Raw genomic sequence first — 22,528 nt, 5'->3', positions numbered from 1 at the left:
TCTTGGCTATAATGACAGAAATGCAAATGCAGTCAGCCAGAGGAAGTTTCATATGATATTCCCCAATTGATGCTAAAGCGGATGATAAGGCACAAGTTCCACGCTTATATTTAGCTCTGTGCTAAAGGTTTGTGAGTGGGGGAGATGTCTGTGGTGAAAGTGTTTGTGCCTGTGGTATGCTCAAAGTGAATTTCTGCCATTCCGTCCCGTTGAATGGAGCCTCGCAGCTGTCACCTTTGAGGCCAGTGTTTGTTGATGCAACAAATGCAAGGAGAGCTCAGTTACCCCAGCACAAAGAGTGTGAGGTGATGCTTCAAAAAAGCGGAGTCATTAAACATAGAAATTTCATTAACCAGTCACAGAATATGCACAAACTTTTGTAATAAGCAAGATTTGTGCACTTGCTGTAAATTTTTTTTTTTTTAGGTAAAACATTGCCTACTCAAAACTAGGTATAGGTGGTAATGAAAAAAAAAAAAAAAAAATTTTTACTAGGTTATCTAAGTTTTTTTTTTTTCACATCGTATGCATATCTTTGTTTTTTTTTTTAATTTTAAACTTTTGCGACAATTGTTGCGTATTTTGTACAATATAAAACACATAACCAACCTAATTATGTGGGCTTCCTTAAAGGGGACCTATAATGCCCCTTTTACAAGATGTAATACAAGTCTCTGGTGTCCTCAGAATGTGTCTGTGAAGTTTGAGCTCAAAATACCCCACAGATCATTTATTATAGCTTGTCAAATTTGGCCCTATTTGGGTGTGAGCAAAAACACACACCTTTTTGCGCGTGTCCCTTTAAATGCAAATGAGCTGCTGCTCCCTGCCTCCTTTCCAGAAGAGGGCGGAGCTTTAACAGCTCACGCTTCAGTTGCTCAACGACAACAAAGCAGGACAATCTCACGCAGCCAAAAATGAGGATTGTCAGTAACGGTGTTCAGCCTTACATTGTTCAAACCGGAGTCGGACACTAATGGAGAGATTCAGGAAGAAGTTACAACTTTTAGAAACGCATCTGGACGTTTCTGAACGGATTAGTGGATAAATTTATGTAGTTGCTGTGGAGTTGATTCAACTCATCGACTAGCACTTCCCGGGGTCAGGGTTTATGTAAATTTTAAATTTTAAGGAAGCTCGTTGTAGTGATTTGTTGTGTCCTTAAACAGCACTAAAAGAAAATGTCTACGTTTGCATTGAACTTTGAGCATTGTAACTTTACAGATGTTTATGCTCAAACAGCAACATTACAAACTAACTAAAGTTAAAAAGTGAAATCGTAATCAACCACCTCTTTAAGACAGATTAGTTGACCTACTGAATGACAGCCATTTCAAAACGTATAAATGTAGTCGTACGGTGCCATAAACAGTACGTCCAAAAGTTTGGAACCACTAAGATTTTTAATGTTTTTAAAGAAGTTTCGTCTGCTCACCAAGGCTACATTTATTTAATTAAAAATACAGTAAAAAACAGTAATATTGTGAAATATTATTACAATTTAAAATAACTGTTTTCTATTTGAATATATTTCACAAAGTAATTTATTCCTGTGATGGCAAAGCTGAATTTTCAGCATCATTACTCCAGTCTTCAGTGTCACATGATCCTTCAGAAATCATTCTAATATGCTGATCTGCTGCTCAAGAAACATTTAATGTGTACAATTGTACAAAATATTTGTGTACAATATTTTTTTCAGGATTATTTGATGAATAGAAAGTTCAAAAGAACAGTGTTTATCTGAAATCTAATCTTTTGTAACATTATAAATGTCTTTACTGCCACTTTTGATTGATTTAATGCATCCTTGCTGAATAAAAGTATTCATTTCTTTAATTTCTTTTCAAAAAAATAAAAATAAAAATTCTTACGGTTATGAACGGTAGTGTATAATGCTACAGAAGCTTTGTATTTCAGATAAATGCTGTCATTCTAAATCAGCATATTAGAATGATTTCTGAAGGATCATGTGACACTGAAGACTGGAGTAATGATGCTGAAAATTCAGCTTTGCATCACAGGAATAAATTACTTTGTCAAATATATTTAAATAGGACACAGTTATTTTAAATTGTAATAATATTTCACAATATTACTGTTTTTTACTGTATTTTTAATTAAATAAATGTAGCCTTGGTGAGCAGACGAAACTTCTTTTAAAAACATTAAAAATCTTAGTGGTTCCAAACTTTTGGACTGTACTGTACATGCATTTCACCGAACGGCCATTAGCAGCCTTTTCTTTGCGTTTCGCTTCATTTATAAAGGTGAATGACTGCAGATGTGTTAAAAACCACGTGTTTGATGCGTGCAGCTGAATTCTCATCAAGACAAGCACTGAGCACTTCTGGCGTCTGTCATTTCACGTTCATAAAACTGCCTGTCACGGTCTCCCATTCAGGCCCACAGCATGCTTTTGTGTCTCTACCGATTAACATCTTCCCTTATCAGCGCATTGCCTTTTTGGCACTGGGAGCATTTGTGGGACATGGGTTTTGAGTGTGTATGTGTAATTGTCTGTGTGTGTGTGTGTACATATCGTTAAATCATGTTTCTGTAAGCACACTGTCAGTGTGGAAAGGCTGAGTCTGTGTGATAGCCCAGCTCAAACGATTGACGAAGACATAACAATGAGACACCTATGGGCTCACAGTTCTTTCTGGATTTTTGTCTCTTTGAGTACATGGTATACTGTACCTACCTGAAATATAACACCAGGAAAATGCTCACAAAGGAATTGAAAAATTGAAAAGCCAGTTTTTAATGACTTGTCCAATACCATGCAGAGTTACCATTGTAACTCTTGTAGCCACTTCCAGGATTCGGAAATCACAACTGTAATTTTCCCTGATATTTCCGGGTTTTCCTCATTGCTGCGGGAAACCTGTCTACTTGCTGTTTGGGAAAATGCTTTGAAAAAGGAACCTTCCCATTTTTAGTCAGCAAGCCAGAGATTTAGTCTCTTCAAGAAAAATAAAGCTCAGAACAGATGCTCTTTTAAAGTGCAATGGTAGTCTCTGTTTAGTCTGTTGTCTATACACAGTGTACCACTGAGAGTCCTATAAGTAATTAGGTGTTAAGAGGCGATAAATCTACAGGATCCACATATATACACACTACAACATAAACATGCCACCATGACTTCCCTGTCCCCTAGTTATGTTTCCATGTGCCGTATGGAAACATCGGATTAAATATCAGCTCACATTTTGGGCATGGTTACTGCTCTTGTATTTCAAGATGGTGCTCTTCATAACCACAATATGTCTGAAATCAGATTCTCTTCTATCCAACACACACTTTTCTTTTAATATATCTCTAAACGTATTAAACCTGACAACACTGACATGGCTGCTTTCTGTGTGTGTGGTTTCAATTGAATTAAAGCCAACAACAGGTGAATAACAAAGACACAGATACAATGAAAAAGATGTACATAAGATCATTCAGTCTACCAAAATGACTCCTAGTCAACAATTCTCTTAAATCTAAACCAGTATTACATATGCAAATAGAAATATTCATCAGTATTATTATATGAGGAAAAAAGATTAATCTGTCAGATAATTCCAGATAGTAGAGGTGTCAAACCAGTATATTATAAAAGATGGAACAACTACCAGATTTTCCTATAATACTGAAAATAAATAAATAAATAAAAATGACAAAAGCATATAATAACATTACTAAAACTTTTGGAAAAAAAAAAAAAAAAAAAAAAAAATATATATATATATATATATATACAAAATTATTAATAAATAAGATAGTATATTAACAAGAATAATAAAAATCGTACTGTAGGTACATTCGTTTTTGCTTTGATAATAAAATTGGTATAGAGAATCGTGAAATTAATGCATGTGTTGGTATCGAGTACTTGTATTGTGACATCTCTACAAGACAGAGGAAGTAAACAACTATTTCACTATTCATTTAAAGACCTACGTTAATATAACATTATTCAAGTAACATCCTATAATGGATGAACCCGTTGCCCTCTACGAGTTTGATACAGTACCTCGGCTTTATGATGTTTGTCCTCTTCATCTATGTGGTTGTGTTCCTCCTCCATGCCGACAAGCTTGAGTTTCAGATAGGAAACTTCATCCATCAGTTCCAGTTTCTGCGTCTCCAGTGAGGTTCGGCTGAGGAGCTCCTAAAGCACACGCACAGACGTTAGCGAACACATGGTGACACACAAACACACCCACACAGTTGTACTGTATACAGTAACAATCACACGGCACACAGTCGGTTCCTTGCTGCTCCACTGGCCAAGTTCTTTCACAGTAACGCTTGGGCCAAAGTTAAGCACCGCTAAATATACTCAAGCAATGAACGTTATTTTTACTTCCTCACCCTCTCCCTCTCCGGTGCCTGTATGTGAGAAAGTCAGGAGGGCCAAAAGAGGGAAACTTTGTTTCTCAGCATTCCTGATACTATGGGCTAAATTCAGCAGGGCTCTGAGAAACTTTGCTAACCAGTGTTTAAAAAGCCAAAAAGGTCACAAATTGTTTTATGCACATAATAGCCCTCATAAAAAGCATTGCGGTGATACAATTATGGTATTAGATGGTTATACCGTGGTACTATGATAATATATGCCATGGTACTGAATGATTACAATATATTCATACATGTAAAAAACAACAACAACACGGTATTACAATGGCATCATGTACAAATGGTCCACCTCTTGTATGTTTGTTTATTAAATAGTTTGGAAAAAAATCTGCAGATTTTGCCTCGTACATTAACCAGAACTACCCTCAAACACACTAACTTTTAAAAACTGCACTATTGCTTCCTCTTTCACAGCACAACTTCCCCTTTCTAGTTTCCAAACCAGAATACAAAGTTTCATGTCATTCTTTTAACTATCAGAAAGCTCAGACAGTTACAATAGACCACATATGGTGTGCTCATGTCTCTAAGGGTACGTTTACACGACAACGATGTACTAAAAATGGGAAAGTTTTTCCTTTGCATTTTTCATGTACAGATGACACCATTGTCAAAGCGATCCATGAAAATGACTAAAAACGCTGAGTTATTGATGCCAGGCCAGTAGTTGGCGATGTTACTTTGTAAAGAAACACTACGCGCCTATAGACTGAACACGCAATACACACACGGATGATGTCACCATTTTCACAAATTCACATTTTTGTAGTTGACATGGATAATGGTATCGTTATCAAAAACTTGCACTTTGAAACCTGTTTTCAAAATTTGTTGCATTCTCAGGCCCCCAAAACGCCGTTGTCGTGTAAATGAACGCCCAAAAACGCATAAAAAGTTTGTTTTTAGTTCAAAACGGTGTTGTGTAAACGGCCCCTTAATCTATAGTTCTGAAATCCATATTCTCTTAAATAGTTTAATTTAGTAGAAGTGTGTATGGCAAGCGAGTTCCAACCCAAGCATAGTGATGAAATCCACTGAATGCAACGCATAAATCCCTGGTAGACTGATGATCTCTTAGTTCTGTGAAATACAGTGGATCTGAGTCACAGTCACTCACCAGCAACACACTCTATCTATATCAATATTTAATTTTTGACAGGAATGAAAATGAGGCTGTGAGGGATAGAATACAGTGCGTTCAATGGATTGTACTCTTGTTTGACATACTGATTGCTCAGCTGACGAAACTCTTTCAGTCTTTCTGGGGGGAAGAAACTCCAAAAAAAAGTTGTGAGTTGCGAAAATTGCATGATCTAGGACCTTTATACAGTGTGTGCTATTTTTCATTTTTCAACCTTTTTGACTCCAAGGACTCTCATTGTCCACAACAATATATAATAAGGCCTTTGTATATCGGGTTTTCCAGTTGTTTTTGATTTAGTGGTTAAGGAGTTTCTAAAAATGTACATTTCACAATTTCTAAAATGTATATTCATAAAAAGTTCAAAAACGTCCATGGAGTTATAAGATTATTAATTTACATGACTTTTACAGGTCTAAATAAATAAATAAATAAATTCACACTTTTATACAGGCTACCTCATTTATCAATGTTTTTCAAGACAGTGGTTGTTCAAAACTTATTGGTCATCTTAAAGGGATAGTTCACCCAAAAATGAAAATTTTATGTTTATCTGCTTACCCCCAGAGCATCCAAGATGTAGGTGTCTTTATTTCTTCAGTAGAACACAAATGATGATTTTTAACTGCAACCGCTGCCGTCTGTCAGTGGTATAATGCAAGTCAGCGGGAACTTGGACTATAAGAGTAAATAAAACACGACAGACAAATCCAAATTAAACCCTGCGGCTCGTGACGACACATTGATGTCTTAAGACACGAAACGATCGGTTTGTGCGAGAAACCGAACAGTATTTATATCATTTTTTACCTCTAATACACCACTATGTCCAACTGCATTCATCACTCGATTCGTTTGGTCTGATCGCGCTCTGATAGCGGCAGTGATGTCTCGCGCATATACTTCAATGAGAGCCGAGACATCACTGCCGTTGTCAGAGCGCGATCAGACCAAACGAATCGAGTGATGAATGCCGGTTGGACATAGTGGTGTATTAAGAGGTTAAAAAATGATATAAATACTGTTCGGTTTCTCACACAAACCAATCGTTTCGTGTCTTAGGACATCAATGTGTTGTCACGAGCCACAGGGTTTAATTTGGATTTGTCTGTCGTGTTTTATTTACTTTTATAGTCCAAGTTCCCGCTGACTTGAATTATACCACTGACAGGCGGCAGCGGTTGGGGTTAAAAATCATCATTTGTGTTCTACTGAAGAAACAAAGACACCTACATCTTGGATGCCCTGGGGATAAACATCAAATTTTCATTTTTGGGCGAACTATCCCTTTAAGGCCCTCTTTGGGGCCGTTCACACAGAACGCGTCTTTGCGTCTAAAAACGCAGCGTAGAACGCGAGGGTCTCGAGACGCGCTTTTGAGACGTGAGGCAATAACGACAATAACGGAAATAATAGAAATAGGCAAATAGCAGAATTGACAGATTCAAGTTTTGACACAGAAAAAAAGAAAATAATATAATAATGAGCGCCTCCTCCGCCATGTTGCCATTATATAAAACAGTTGTCATGCCAACTCGCAACGCTTGCCCCGCCTTCAAGTTCTTCTGATTGGTCCACTGTTTTGGAACTGACATTGATGAGCGGCGCTGCGAGTAACTTGACACGGCGTCTTTCAACTTTTAACTTGACACAGCGTCTTAAAAACGCGGCGCTCATGTGTGAGGCACTGCAAAAGACGCAAGACGCGAGTGTAACGGTCATGCACATCCGTCAAGCGTGTGTTTACATAGAAAAACAATGGGAAAGTAGCGCACTGGAATAGAAAAATGCGTTCTGTGTGAACGGCCCCTTAGGAGTGTGAAAACCACTGGAATAGACTAATCTGTATTTACATATATATATATATATATATATATATATATATATAATACATTGTAATAAATAAAATTGAATACATAAAAAATATAAAATTAAATAAGACCGCCTTCCGTATTCAACTTATGAAGAAAGTGTAAAACTCTCGCAGTTCAAAATGCTTACGCTGCGTCCTACACCTTTCCTATTCAACTTATGCAACATCAGTTATGCTTTTTTCATAAGTTTAATATGGAAGGCGGTCTGGTGGAAGCTATATATTTAACTTTATAACTTGTTAAATATGGATATTTTTCTTACAGAAACACATCGCTTTGCTTCAGAAGGCCTTTATTAACCCCCTGGAGTGTTCATGATGGATGGATGCACTTTCTTACTTCGGTAAAGTTGGTTTTATATTCGCACATTCGGATATCCGTATTCAATAGCCTTGTTAATCACACTACATTGGACATTCAGTGGACATTCACAAGTAAATATGCCATTAAAACAATACTTGCCTATTTTGATCGACTGTGAAAAATGTTGTAAGTTGACAATCGTTGGTTGTCAATATCATGTCGCTGCTTAAAATTCGCAAACATTAATTTATTGCACATTTATTGGAAAGTCTGAATTTCATCAGAAGTCCGAATGTGCGAATATAAAACCAACTTTACCCAAGTCACTTTCTTGACCTTCATACTCGTTGGTCCCGTTCACTGCCATTATAAAGCTTGGATGCGTCAGGATATTTATTAATACAACTCCGATTGTGTTCATCAGAAAGAACAAAGTCAAATACATCTAGGATGGCTTGAGGGTGAGTAAAGCTTGGGGTAATTTTCATTTTATAGTGAACTAATCCTTAAAGCATTGCCATTTCCTTGAATCTCCTAAAGTTCCTTCACAAATAAGGGTTCTCAAAACTTCCGTTGGGAAAACCTTGGCCTAAACACACAAAAAAAAAACAATCACAACAAATCAACTAGAAAACAGCTGTATCCACAATGTTGGAAGGAACATTACAAATTCTGTATATCTTAACTTCAAATTAAAGAAAACGGTCATGTCTAGGCTGTGAGTTTACTGGCCCTATCAAGCAAGAAAAACATGAGGGCTGTCTTTATCTCTCCATCTCTGACATTCCATTCTTGATATGATTGATGGTAAAGCAGTCCTGTTATGAAATCCTGAACGTGATCCCAGGGAAAGTGGGCAATTCTCACTAATATAACTTTAAATTGGTATGAAATTGATTTGGTTGTCATTCCAATTATATGATTTCTAAATAATTTCTTTTATTTTTCTCCATGTATTTAAATAACAATAGCTACAAAATTGTTACTGTTTACATTATGATGTAAATTATTTATAATAACTTAAAATAATATTTAATTAATTAATAAAAATGTATAGGCAGAATTGCGGCTAAAGTGCAAAGAAACTGCACGCATTAATCATTTAACCTTTTGTAAACATTGTCACAATGACTCAAATCAGTTCCGTTGAATTTTTTTCTTCAACAGATACTAAAAATATTAAAATCCTTCAACAGAAACCCACAAATAAGCGTTTATTTCTGCGGTCCCTCTTGGCAATGCTAAAGGAACATAGCCGTTTCAAAAACAGTACTTTGGAAACAATTCTACGCAAATCAAAAGGAACAGTTGCCAACAAACAGCTACTAAACACAGTGGCTAAACAAGTGCGATTACAAACCTACCAGTTTGAGCCGGTTAATTATACAGTAAACACTGCACAAAAACATGTAAATCTATCACACTGTACGAACAACTAATTCCACAGAGACACTCTTGGATATGAAGGTCTGAAGGAGTCATTATGCCAGGACTGAGCAAAGCACTGGTAAACCGCATGTATAAATCAAGCACTATGAAAATATGAACCAAGTCTGAGCATTTAATCTGAGTCAGGTCTACACAATTACAACTGAAACTATTGCAAAACCACAAATTGCTCAAATTCAAGGTGGCAAACAAAGTGTTCACAGTTTGTCAAGAAAAACCAACAGGTAAAAGATTCAAAACTTCCCTTCCTTATATATTTCTGCTTAAAACTGAACATAAATCCTGATACATTACAGAAAGCATGTAGTCTTACCTGCTGGAGCATTTCCTCAGTGGAAATGAGTTTGTGGTGGTGTTCTTCCAGGGAACTTTCCAAATCTCTGATCTTTTCTCCTTGAGCTTCAACCTGGTCAGTGAGGACACTCACCTAAAAGCAACAGACAACGTTCACTCAGGCTAACCTTGAAACCTGGCCAGTGTTTCTCTGTCGGCCCCTCCTACAGGTATGCTAATGACGATTGCAACACACATGCAACTCCAAAGTCTAAACAGCAGAGGAATGGAATCCTTCAAATGTGTACATATGGGTTAAAAACGACCATCTCTTAGCCTTGACACACTTCCAAGCTAACATGTGAGCCTGCTTGAGTTTCAATTGTTTTGAAAGTGTCCTTTTGTTCAACACCAACTGAAGGTCTGCCAACCAGCAAGACAGGTAAAAGGAGAAGAACAACACCTTGAGGGCATTAGGAGCCAATCATGTTCATCAGTGTTTCAGAACTCAAGACAATCCACCAATCAGAGAGCAAGAAGGGCGGGCTTATGGAAATGGACAACTTTTGACACTTGTTGTAGAGTTAGACAACCTACCTTCTTAAAGGTGAAGTGTGTCATTTTTTAATGGTAAAATATATTCCTCTACCCCTGTTTAATGTGCAGAGACAATGACAAGTAAGTTATTTATAGGTTGACTTGTGGCTCTGTGGTGGTTTCAAAACATTGCTTTGTTTGTTTGAGCAGCAACTTTATATCGTATTTTCTAAGCAATCTGTCCTTTTCTGCTTTTGAACAGTCTCTGTTAAATGAACACGAACAAGCTTGCTAGTTTACTGTAAACACTACCAATTCAAAAAGAACAGGTTTGAGCTGATAACGGCTAAACTCACACTGCGGTGGCTTAGTAACATGTTGAGTAACAGTAAGCTTTCAACAGATTGTCCCATAGCTATGTGATCATTGGCCATCCCATTGTGCATTAGACGGGACAGTTGTGTCACCCTAGGCAGTGTCACATGTCTTCTCATTCACAGAGTCCCCTGGCTTGACCCTGTGAGGTTTTACAAGCATGTTGGCTAGTTGTCTTCTCATTGTGTTGACATTGTGACTATTATGCTGAGCTGAAATGCCTTGGAGGCGTGAGTGAAATATCTCACCTGAAGAACCAGAGACTCTTTGTCCCCTTCTAATCTCGCCAGCCGTTCTTGATAGGTCTCATTGTTGCTCGAGGACTGGACGTTAACCTGTGGAGACACACGTGCACGTGTATTTTTACATCAGAGAAGTCTTCTGGACTGTAAATGAACTTGTAACTTTATCACTTTAAGTGGCTGTTTTCCTCACGAGGGCTTCCTAAATGTCCCCTTAATGTAGGTTGTTTCAAGTTATACTTTCTTTGTGGGGACATTCAGCTCAAATAGCAAACCCTGAACCGCACACACGCACACTCACAGAAACTGAAAGTCAACAGAGAGGTGTGCAAGAGGAGGAGCTAACCTGCTTATCCAGTTTTTTGAGAATGAAAGGCTCACTGTCAATGACAGAATAAACTTTAAACAAAGAGTAGTATACAAGTGAACCAAATACATTTGAGAGTTGTAAAGGTGTTAAATGACATGTTGGCGCCAAAAATGAACTGACAGGTTTGATACCCCTTCAATGAGAACGCAATAAAGGAGCTCATTACAAATTAATGAGGCCATTTGCATAAATGTTGAGGGTCACAATAAAAATGGAAAAAGAAACATGTTGATGTGCCCCAGGGTTGTTTTGGATGGATGGATGGATGGATGGATGGAATATACCAATTTAGCATAAATTTTCATATGTCAAAAAAAAAAAAGATTAAATAAATCTGTCCAGTCTTTAGAGTATATCAGCAGAAAACACGACAGTAAATACACAGCATGCAAGATGGGACACTGTCACTTGTCAGCGCTAAGCTAGCACTTGCCACACAGATAATCTCTTTCTTTTAAAAGCTTCTGCTGTGTCCAGGGCTGTCAATTCCTTCTGAGCACCACAATAAAGCTGTCTACTCAGGGTTTACGGGGCCGGCTGCCTGGAGGAGTTACAGGGTTAAGCCTGTCTAAAGGCAATGCTTAGTCCTCACACATGAGGCTTTCGCTGCATAGTAATTGCAGTTCACAGCAAATTTCTTTCTTTCTTGGGAAACAGGTAGAAAGAAGATAGAGTTTTATGTGATATAATTTTGTATTTATGTCAAGAAATTATGAAAAGTTATGAATCTTTCATTCTTGAAGTGAGTAAATATGAACATATTATTGTGATAAATGTGTATTTTACTTCATAAAACTGTTTATTATAGACTTGTCTTGCCGTTATGCCAACAAAATTTTCAAATTCTTTAACACTAACTAAAAGATTGAGGTGTTCAAGCTCAACTTGTGTTCTGGAACATGGTTAACCAGCTCAAGCAGGTCCACACTAGCTTAGCAAGGCTGGCATACCAGTCCTAACCAGGTCAACATTGGCCTGGTTAGTTACAGTAGTACCAGTTAGTACCCAGCTGACAACCTCCAAAACTATACTTTTTCCTATCCCGGCTTAATATGAGGAAACTATATAACTATAAAACTAATGTGGCATAAGTTTGTGACAGGTCAATTTGTTTGTTCCCACTTTTTCGGCAGCCTTGCATTTTCCCCATTCATTTCTCCCATAGAGACTTTTTTTTTAAAAAGTCTTCAATAAAGAGTTATAAGCCATAAATCAAACGAACCAGCTACAATGTGATTCACAACATAACATACTTTGATTTAAAGCAAAAAAAAGTATACGAAAATCCTGGGAAGAATTACAAAAAAACCCAAAAAACAATGGATATATACAGGTGCTGGTCATATAATTAGAATATCGTTAAAAAGTTCATTTTTTTTATTATAAATGATTTTAAAAAATGAAACTTTCATTTATTCTAGATTCCCTACATGTAAAGTAAAACATTTCTTTTTTTTTTTTTAAATTGTTGATTAGAGCGTACAGCTCATGAAAGTCCAAAATCCAGTATCTCAAAATATTAGAATATTTATATTTGAGTTTTATTAGATGACCATCCCTACAGTATAAATTCCGGGTATCTCTTGTTCTTTGAAACCACACTAATGGGGAAGACTGCTGACTTGGCAATGGTCCAGGAGACAATCATTGACACCCTCCACAAAGAGAGTAAGTCACAGAAGGTCATTACTGAATGTGGTGGCTGTTTACAGAGTGATGTATCAAAGCATATTAAATGCAAAGTTGACTAGAAGGAAGAAATTGGGTAGGCAAAGGTGCACAAGCAACAGGGATGACAGCAAGCTTGAGAATACTGTCAAGTAAAGCCGATTCAAACACTTGGGAAGCTTCACAATGAGTCGAATGAAGCCGGATCAGTGCATCAAGAGTCACCACACTCAGACATCTTCAGGAAAAGGACTACCAAGCCACTTCTGAAACAGAAACAACGTCAGAAGCATCTTACCTGGGCTAAGGAGAAAAAGAACTGGACAGTGAACAGTGGTCGAAAGTCCTCTTTTCAGATAAAAGTAAATTTTGCATTTCATGTTTAAATCATGGTCCCAGAGTCTGAAGGAAGACTGGAGAGGCACAGAATCCAAGCTGCTTGAAGTCTAGTGTGAAGTTTCTGTAGTCAGTAATGATTTGGGGAGCCGTGAGGTCTGCTGGTGTTGGTCCATTGTGTTTTAGAGTGCAAAGTCAATGCAGCCATCTTCCAGGAGACTTTGGAGCGCTTTATGCTTCCATCTGCTGACAAGCAGGAAAAGGACTTTAGCACCTGCCAAGTGCAAAAACCACAAGTGGTTTGATCTGATAACTGTGCTTTATTGGCCAGCCAAATGCCTGACCCCAACTATGGGATATTTTCAAGAGAAAGATGAGAAAAGTCGATCCAACAATATACAGATGATGAAGGCTTAGTGCCTCAGCTGCCACAGGGATCACTTCCATGCCACACTCACTGATGCTGTAATTTGTGCTAGAACAAGAAATTTTGTATTATGTGCTGCCGACTTTTCTGTTTTAAAAATCAATTTTTTGATTGATCTTAGGAAATATTCTAATATTCTGAGATACTGGATTTTGGACTTTCATGAGCTGTACGCTCTAATCATCAAAATTAAAAAAAAAAAAAAAAAAAACTTTTGAAATGTTTTACTTTACATGTAGGGAATCTAGAATATATGAAAGTTTCATTTTTAAAAATAATTTACAATAAAAAAAATGAACTTTTTGATGATATTCTAATTATATGACCAGCACCTGTATAAAACAATTAATTTAAAAATGTTGATTATGTATATATTTAGACGTTTGAGAGCGTACGGAGACTAAAATTACGTCAAACACAGTGCTTCATGGGGGCGGGCGCTAAAATGTTCTTTTGGTGTAATTTGTCAATTGCAATTCTCTGGTTGTTGGAGATTCTCTGCAGAATCATGGGTAATGTAGTTTTTTCACCAAGAATGTCGCTGTTAAAAATAAAATAATTTTTCTGTCTTTCATGGTTCTTAATTTATCATTAAAAATCAATTGCCCTTATATGGAGAAAATGAATGGGAATCTACTTCAATAAACTGACTGTTGCCGTTCAGTGGCACTAGTTGTTCATAAATCACACTTTTAACCTGGAAACCATAACCGTAAAACATTAAAAGAATTTACATTTAACTAAAAAACCCAAACCCAGAGAAAGCAACTTTGCCTCATTGTTTCAGAAGTCCACCACATGCATGATCTACAGCCAATTTAACCTTTAGAACTGTGTTCAAACAGAGAGATTCATGATGCTCTCTAGAGCACCGATTCAATTTATTACCACACAAGAGAGATGTTTATAAGCAAGACAACCCACAAGCCCCGGAATTTCCCCCTTTTCATGTCCCGCTGCCTGTTCGCATAACTGTAAAGTCCTGAAATGGCTTCAGAAGAGCTCAAAAGAAACTACAGTGAGCATTATTACCCCACTGTCCAAGAATGTATGACAATTTATGGCACAACCCCTCCCTGTAATAGAGTCCATTCCTCTTCTAAACCGGCATTTTTTACAGTTTTTTTTTCTCGTGAGGCATAATTACTGTAACTTCTTTCTTACTTTGAAATGTAATGGTTAGTTAAGTTTTACATTGTGTGCTTTCCTGCAATGTTACACATACCTTCCCCCTATCTGGCTTACCGCAATACCTTGTAAACCACATCAACCAAGCGTTTCATCGCCTCTTGCACTTTAAGAACAGGTGTGCACGCTGGTGTTCATACCCCCACCTTTAAATTGAATTTTACTGCTTGATTTACTACTACTAAGTATCAAGTGTTGTGTCAGTGAATGCATTTTTGTTTGTGTTCAAGGGCATGAGCTCAGAATCATTGAAGCTGGACAGGATAAAAAGCGCTTTTGTACTATTGCAAATCACAAGCTCCTGGCACACATACACACCAGCACAATGCAGCCTGACGTTTTGAACAACAACAAACAGTTCTACACAAATCCAACCACTCTACATCAGTCTGCTCATCCGGGCAACAGAAATCGGCGCTATTTTTACGTCTCTCGTATCATGGAAAATGGAAACTGAAATAAAAATTAAATAAAAAGTATATAGAAATAAAATAAAATCTAATAAAAATGATAAACATGCAACAAAATTACTAAATATGTACACCATAAAAATGAAAACTAATTCAAAATATGAATAAAAACTAGTATTTCAGTGATACTAAAATAACATTGTCCATCTTTTGTCCATCTTAGCTATTGTCATTTTAATGGACTATTTTTTTTTTCTTAGCAGAAGCTCTAAGATAATATATAGATAAGATTATAAAATAAACTCAAATCAAAATTTCATAATATATATTGCAATAATGACTGCTTGACTGTGCATGAAAACAGTAAAAAAAAAACTGAATGGAAATATCCATAAAATGTGGATAACTTAGAGTAGAAAAGCAGACATTTCCACCTACCTTTTTAAGCCAAGTGAAATGCTTATAAAAGTCAATTTCCTCTTCCATGCTGAAGGCCCATCTCGACCCGTTATGATAAGGGAGCGTCTGCAGCGGCAGGCTGAGATCTGAGCTCTGGGTTTCAGTGACTCTGTCCGCCTGTTTTACAGAGTCGCCTACTCCTCCTCCTCCTCATATTGGCTGCTGAAGACAGGAGTTCCTAACATGCTGAAGCAACTGTACAAACCTCTTTTCTAAAGCCAGACGTCTGTCCGAGACCCCCTACGTCTGCTGCCCAGCCAGACACTTAGAAGTTCAATGTGTGTGTGTCAGATGCAAAACATCAATCCACAACTTCCACTCCCTGATGTTACATACTACAACACACCAACTTTCTTGTTCACATGTGAAAGCCTCTATATTTGTAATCTTCCCCTCCCTTTCTTTCAGCCTTTTTCTTTTCTAAGTGTGAGACAGTGGCTTTAATTAAGTTCCAATGCAAGTCTGAACCGAAACAAGCCAGTGTCTCTGTAAGCACAAGAAACACAGCGAGAGAAGGGGGGACATTTAAAGGCACACTGCCTTCCAGTGCTCTCCCATCTGTTTTTACTCAAGGCTACAACCCAAAGACCCTGTTTCCTGTGGAAGACATCCATCCATTTCTATGTGTTTTTTTACTTTTACAAGCAACCCTGCTGTCCAGTTGTCTCCTTCATAGACAAACACAGCTGAGGCAGAGGCTGTGAAGGGAATGAAAAGCACAAACTAGCCTGTTTAGTAATAGATAACAACATAATAACCTTTTGATCTTGTCAGGTCTTTAGCTTAACATGCCACTAAAAAAAATCCATGTGCAAAAAAAAAGTCCAATGTCCATAGTGTAGCGATGTATGAAGCACCGTTCACACAGATGACAGAAATTTTAAAAATGTACTGATCGCTAAGATTATGATAAATGGGGGCTGAAGCTTTAAAGGTGCCCTAGAATCAAAAGTTGAATTTACCTTGGCATAGTTGAATAACAAGAGTTTAGTTCATGGAAATGACATACAGTGAGTCTCAAACTCCATTGTTTCCTCCTTCTTGTGTAAATCTCATTTGTTTAAAAGACCTCCGAAGAACAGGTGAATCTCAACATAACACCGACTGTTACGTAACAGTTGGGATCATTAATATGTATGACCCCAATATTTGCATATGCCAGCCCATGTTCAAGGCATTAGACAAGGGCAGCCAGTATTAACGTCTGGATCTGTGCACAGCTGAATCATCAGACTAGGTAAGCAAGCAAGAACAATAGCGAAAAATGGCAGATGGAGCAATAATAACTGACATGATGCATGATATCATGATATTTTTAGTGATATTTGTAAATTGTCTTTCTAAATGTTTTGTTAGCATGTTACTAATGTACTGTTAAATGTGGTTAAAGTTACCATCGTTTCTTACTGTATTCACGGAGACAAGAGAGCCATCGCTATTTTCATTTTTAAACACTTGCAGTCTGTATAATGCATAAACAACTTCATTCTTTATAAATCTCTCCAACAGTGTGTAATGTTAGCTTTAGCCACAGAGCATAGCCTCAAACTCATTCAGAATCAAATGTAATGCATCCAAATAAATACTATACTCACATGATCTGACGCATGCATGCAGTATGCATGATGAACATCTTATAAAGATCCATTTGAGGGTTATATTAGCTGTGTGAACTTTGTAAATGCACTGTATTATAGAGTCGCGAGCTCGATGGGCAGGGAGCATGAGATTTAAAGGGCCAGCAGCCCCTGAATCGGTGCATAGTTAATGATGCCCCAAAATAGGCAGTTAAAAAAATGTATTAAAAAAAATCTATGGGGTATTTTGAGCTGAAACTTCACAGACACATTCAGGGGACACCTTAGACTTATATTACATCTTGTAAAAACTGGTTCTAGGGCACCTTTAAAACCACAAAAATGTAAAAGTACACAGTAAAAATTTTGTATTTTTAAAAGCAGTAAAAACTTGTTAATTAGTTAACTAAGTTACCTTACGATATACAAAGAAAAACTGTGGTTTAACATCGCATTATATGTAATTTGACTGTAAAATACTGTCAATTTCTTTGCCAGTAAAAATGATGAATTACTGTATAATTTACAGTGAACAACAGTAAAAGGACATATTCAGAAGTCCCTGCGTGACATCATCACATATGGCTATATTTTATATAATATTTTGTTCTCATTTTTGTTGTCAGTAATGTATATTTGGGTGTTTTTTGTTACAATATATGTTATTTAAAGTCCCCCTGAAATCAAAACTTAAGTTTTTTAGCTTTTAGTATGAATATGTTAGCCTTATGTTATGAATAAGCTGGTGTGACAAAATTCGCATTTAGGAGATATAAGCATTCAAAACTTACAGTCTCACTTCGGTCATTTGCTCACACATTTACTAGTTTCCACATAGTGCACTATATAGAGAATAGAGAACGATTCAGACAGTGTAAATATGCTTTCCTTTGACGCGAATGAAGTCCGTTTTCGCGTTAGTATCACGTGAACCGCCACAATGCGAGCACAGTCTGCTCTGGCCCAGGGACAAGAGAGCACAGAGCGGATCATATCCGCGAGTCGGCGCAGACCACCAAAGGTATCGGACCCATTTAAATTCTGCACAGAATGCTATACTTTAAAGTGATATAGAGGAGATTAGGAGAGTAGCATCTGCCTGCAATACCAGAGACTGGATTTTCAGGACCGCATTTCTAGGACCCTAGCAATGATTTAGTTGTTTAATTAACTTCAATTGATATATTGTCCTAACCAGCCCCTAGCCCTAAACCTACCCATTGGTATCCCTGTTTAATTATTTAAACTAGATGGTGCTGTCACAAAAACTAGGGTCCTAGAAATGCAGTCCTGAAACTGCTGCGGTCCTTAAAGTGCAGCCTCCGGTATTGCAGGCAGATAATATTGGATTAGGAGGAGAAACGGTTAGATATTAAAAGGAGGTTTTATTAAGTTTAACGGCTCTGGCCGAGCTGTGATATAAACGAAACGCTATTGGCTATTTAAAAAAAAAAAAAAAATGAAAATTTACGGGTGAGGGTTCGGTTATAGAATGCGGTTGTCACTCCCGTAAATAACCGTACTGTGTGTGAACTTAACCGTATTAAAGGTCCCGTTTTTCGTGGTTTTTTGAAGCTTTGATTGTGTTTATAGTGTGCAATATAACATGTGTTCATGTTTCGCGTGTAAAAAAACACAGTATTTTTCACATAATTTACTTATCTGTATACCGCTGTTTCCACTGTCATAAAAACGGGCTGATGACTTCCTTGTTCTATGAAGTCCCTCCTTCAGAAATACGTAACGAGTTCTGATTGTGCCAGCGGTTCCTGTGTTGTGATTCGACAGCAGCTTAGCGCTCCTTGCCCGGAAAGGTCACGCCTCTTACCATAACGTGGAGATGCACGCGCTCAGTGTTGTTGTAAACATGTCTTTAATTTTACCCTATCAATCTGAGCCGGAATCAGACCCGGTGATTGGACTGCGGGATGAAAATAACAGCGTTTCGACGACATGACGACAAACACACTCTACAAACGCAACTCTTGTGTATTCCTGTGGGTGGAGGTTAGTCAAAAAACTGTTTAGTGACGTCATTAAAGAAGGAAGTAGAGGGATGTAGTCCAAACTGGCCGTTCGATGTAGGCGACTTCTGTTAAATAAAATATCTCGCTTGGCATTGAACTTTGAGCTTTAAAATTTAACAGATTTTATTTATACTCTAACAACAACATTACACACTAACTAAAGTTTAAAACATGGGATCACGAAGAACGGGACCTTTAAGGACTCAAATACAGGACTGACAACCTTTTTCTGCTGCTGTGTGAACGTGGCCTAAGTCATATGATAGCTTTGTCTGAGCAAAAGACTGAAAGACTTAAGTCATTATTCACTAAAATGTTCCTCTCTAGTGAGCTGTACTCAGTATTCAGACCAATTCATGAATGAATCATTCAGGCAGGTCCGGGGAAATGGATCGACTGATTCATTAAAAAGATCTGAATAAAAAATTATCCGCTCACAAATCAGAAATCATTACCTCTCTTATGAACGCACCAATAAGAGCTAGGGAAGACTTTTCTGTGACAGTAAAGAGTTAAATTTGACACAAAGCTGAAAATATAGTGCACAAATCATACAGAGCACTTTTCTGATATTATATTTTTGTCATTTTAGAACTTGACAGCCCCACTGAAAACAGCGGCTCATGATATACTTCAAACATTCACTTTTTGTGTTCCACAGATTTATACAGGTTTGGAACGACATAAGGGTGAGTAAATGGTTAAATATCAACATATTTTCCACTCAAATAATAATACAAAATGCTGAAACATTTATTATGGGCAGGTCACCAACCCTGAGTTTTAGCCATTACACCCTCTTCTAGCATCGCCTCACTCAGAGCGTTTCCTGTTTGCGTCATGGGGCGTTTAGTTTAATGCACAGAGGAACATGCACAAAAACATTAAATGAATACAGCTGGAGTCAAGAAATGACACTTTAACTATTTTGCGTAGAGAAACACTGTATTTTGCATTGTTTTCTTGCATTGCTTTTTCCATTCTAAGACAAAAACATATTCTTCTAAGCAAGGTAGGCTGCGATTATGTCAGCTATCAAGCATTATTAGAAGTTCCACCCTGAGATCAAGCAGGGACGATTGGGTCTTATTAGCGTAACACACAACTTATCCAGAGCTTTAGGAGTTCAGCTGCACCTGGCAAAGTCTCTGATCCTGACAGCTGCGGAGCTGGAGACACACCAGACACACATGCGCAAGCATACATAAACAAGAGTAGACATATTTTAATACTATCAAACAGACACGCTTTACCTTAGGTCTCAGATCAGGTTATGAGATGAACAACCTCTCTTATCTCTTTTCTGCAGCTGCCACAAACATTCCTCATCATGTGCATGTAAACATGAGCCAGATACGGCGTGTAAGAACAAAGCGTAATGCGGCCCCTCTAATGCGAACGTCTCACTATCAGGACTTGATCGCATTTCCTGCACTGTTTTTACCGGCTGTAATTAGGGAGCATGAGTACTTGATCCCTCTTAGAGACACTTAGAGGACTGCTGTGTTGTAGAAGGACCCCGTGGACTTAAGCCCAAAGTGTACTTCCGATTTTATGTGTGTGCTAGGGTATGCGTACTGTGCTTTTGATGTGAATTCCATCATCAGCACAGTATGCACATAATGAATGAACACCCAACTGGATATTTTCAACTCGCATATGCGCTTTGATATTTTTTGCACTAATTAGTTTGTCCACAAGGTGGCAACACAGTTGAAAAAAGAAACTGAGACAGAAGACAAACTACTGAAGATGGCAACGACAATAGACACCTACGTTGACGAGTTCTTGTGTGAAGAGATCAAGAGATACTCATAACTCTAGTTTAAATAAGTACAAACCAAGATATTTTTTAATTGCTCATAACTTTTGGAGAGAAATAGTGCAGACCGGATAAGCATGAATCTTTCTAGTGTGCAAATGTCAGACACCTGTGTTCACGCACACTATGAGTATACTTTGAAAGGCATGTATACTGTATAAACTAAGTATACTTGGGTTTTATAGAGAAATGTTTGTGGGTAAAAAGGTCCAGTCTATCATCAATAGCAGTGTTGGGGTAACGCATTACAAGTAACTTGAGTTATGTAATCAGATTACTTTTTTCAAGTAACTAGTAAAGTAACGCATTACTTTTAAATTTACAACAAAATATATGAGTTACTTTTTCAAATAAGAGACACAAAAGTAATGTAACGCATTACTTACCATAAAAAGTAACTAAGTAACGCAATTAGTTACTTTTTTAGGGAGTAACGCAATATTTGTAATGCATTACTTTTAAAAGTAACTTTCCAAACACTAATCAAAAGTGTACCGATGTATGAAGCAAATGGTGTGACGCAAGTATTTTTTGCTAGTTTCAGCTCGACGCAGTTATCATTTTCACGTCCTGCGTCTCGTTGTTTAAATAGAAAATGCATTTTCCGCTCATTTGTGCGCCCATGGGTGTGCTGGTCTGCGTTGTGTTCAGCCGCATTGTTGGCGCGTTACTATTTTGAGGCAATTGAAATAGACTGCACCATTGTCCAACTGAAACCTGGTCTAAAGTCAATGGCGCAATATTTGTTTTGTTATTTAAGAGAGCACATTAGTAATATATGGCTGTATATGGGCGCACAACGCGCGTTCATTCTGCTTATTATACACACAGGGAAGCGCAGCAGCACACAAATATGCCAAAAATTAAAAATAAAAGGATTACAATGTAAAAGATTATTATTGCGTGCATAAAGGTAAGGCTTTTCCCATAGATGGTCTGCTCGCACGCTTTAACCTACTGCACGAGCAGATCCGTTTCCTCACTATAGACGCGTTCAGTTATTCCGCTTGCAAATTCCGCCGTGTAAATAGCGAATACGCCATGGCGCGAGCGCAACTGGCTTTTAAAGGGAATGGGAGATGAGACTCTGGTTGGTTTATTGCGCGTTACGCCCAAAACACACCCATGACTCATTAAGAGAATAGGGACAACCCTTTTAGACAATGCACCAGGTGCACCGACCAATTTTCCCATCTTTAAACAAGCAGAAGTGGATTCGGACACAATCTAAGTGCATTTGCACTGTGCGCTTTAGACCATGCAATTAGATCGTTAAAATAGGGCCTAAAAAGACTTTAGATAGACACAGACTGTGCACTCATATTACTTATGAATGGGAGCGAGTGCAACACGCAATATGGTGGAATAAGTCCCGCCTTCTGAATAAAGTCATTGCATCACTGAAGCTGCTGCTCCAGTTGCTATTTAAACAGTTAGTGTTCTGAGACGAGCGCTTATAGGCCAATTCACCATGAAATCACCGGATTACAGTACGTAATTTCTCAGACATTCCAAGACCCCACAAATGCTAATTCAACATGCTGAAATGAAGAGCCAACCAACTCTGATAGGGGTAACACACTGATCCGATAAAAAACAGACAAAATGTCTGTTGCCATCTGTCTGCACTCTGTGAATTG

General features: G+C 37.7%; 1 protein-coding gene across 13 annotated transcripts in view; it reads right to left on the bottom strand.

The window, feature by feature from the left end:
* Positions 1–22,528, bottom strand: part of ppfibp2b (PPFIA binding protein 2b) — a 79,265-nt gene that overhangs the window by 27,077 nt on the left and 29,660 nt on the right. For 11 of the 13 annotated variants that reach the window (XM_048159656.1, XM_048159657.1, XM_048159660.1 and 8 more), the window contains exons 4-6: positions 10,611–10,697; positions 9,491–9,604; positions 4,025–4,162 (exon numbers count right to left, since the gene is read on the bottom strand). In XM_048159656.1, coding sequence (XP_048015613.1) covers positions 4,025–4,162; positions 9,491–9,604; positions 10,611–10,697 — 339 coding nt within the window. Of the gene's footprint in view, positions 1–4,024; positions 4,163–9,490; positions 9,605–10,610; positions 10,698–15,441; positions 15,849–22,528 lie in introns of those variants that run through there. The other 2 variants (XM_048159666.1, XM_048159668.1) reach the window with 2 other exon arrangements.

The sequence above is a fragment of the Megalobrama amblycephala genome, linkage group LG15 (genome assembly GCF_018812025.1).
Source record: "Megalobrama amblycephala isolate DHTTF-2021 linkage group LG15, ASM1881202v1, whole genome shotgun sequence".
NCBI classification, from domain to species: domain Eukaryota; kingdom Metazoa; phylum Chordata; class Actinopteri; order Cypriniformes; family Xenocyprididae; genus Megalobrama; species Megalobrama amblycephala.
Note: the sequence above shows the minus strand (reverse complement) of the source record. Positions and strands in the feature narration are given on the sequence as shown.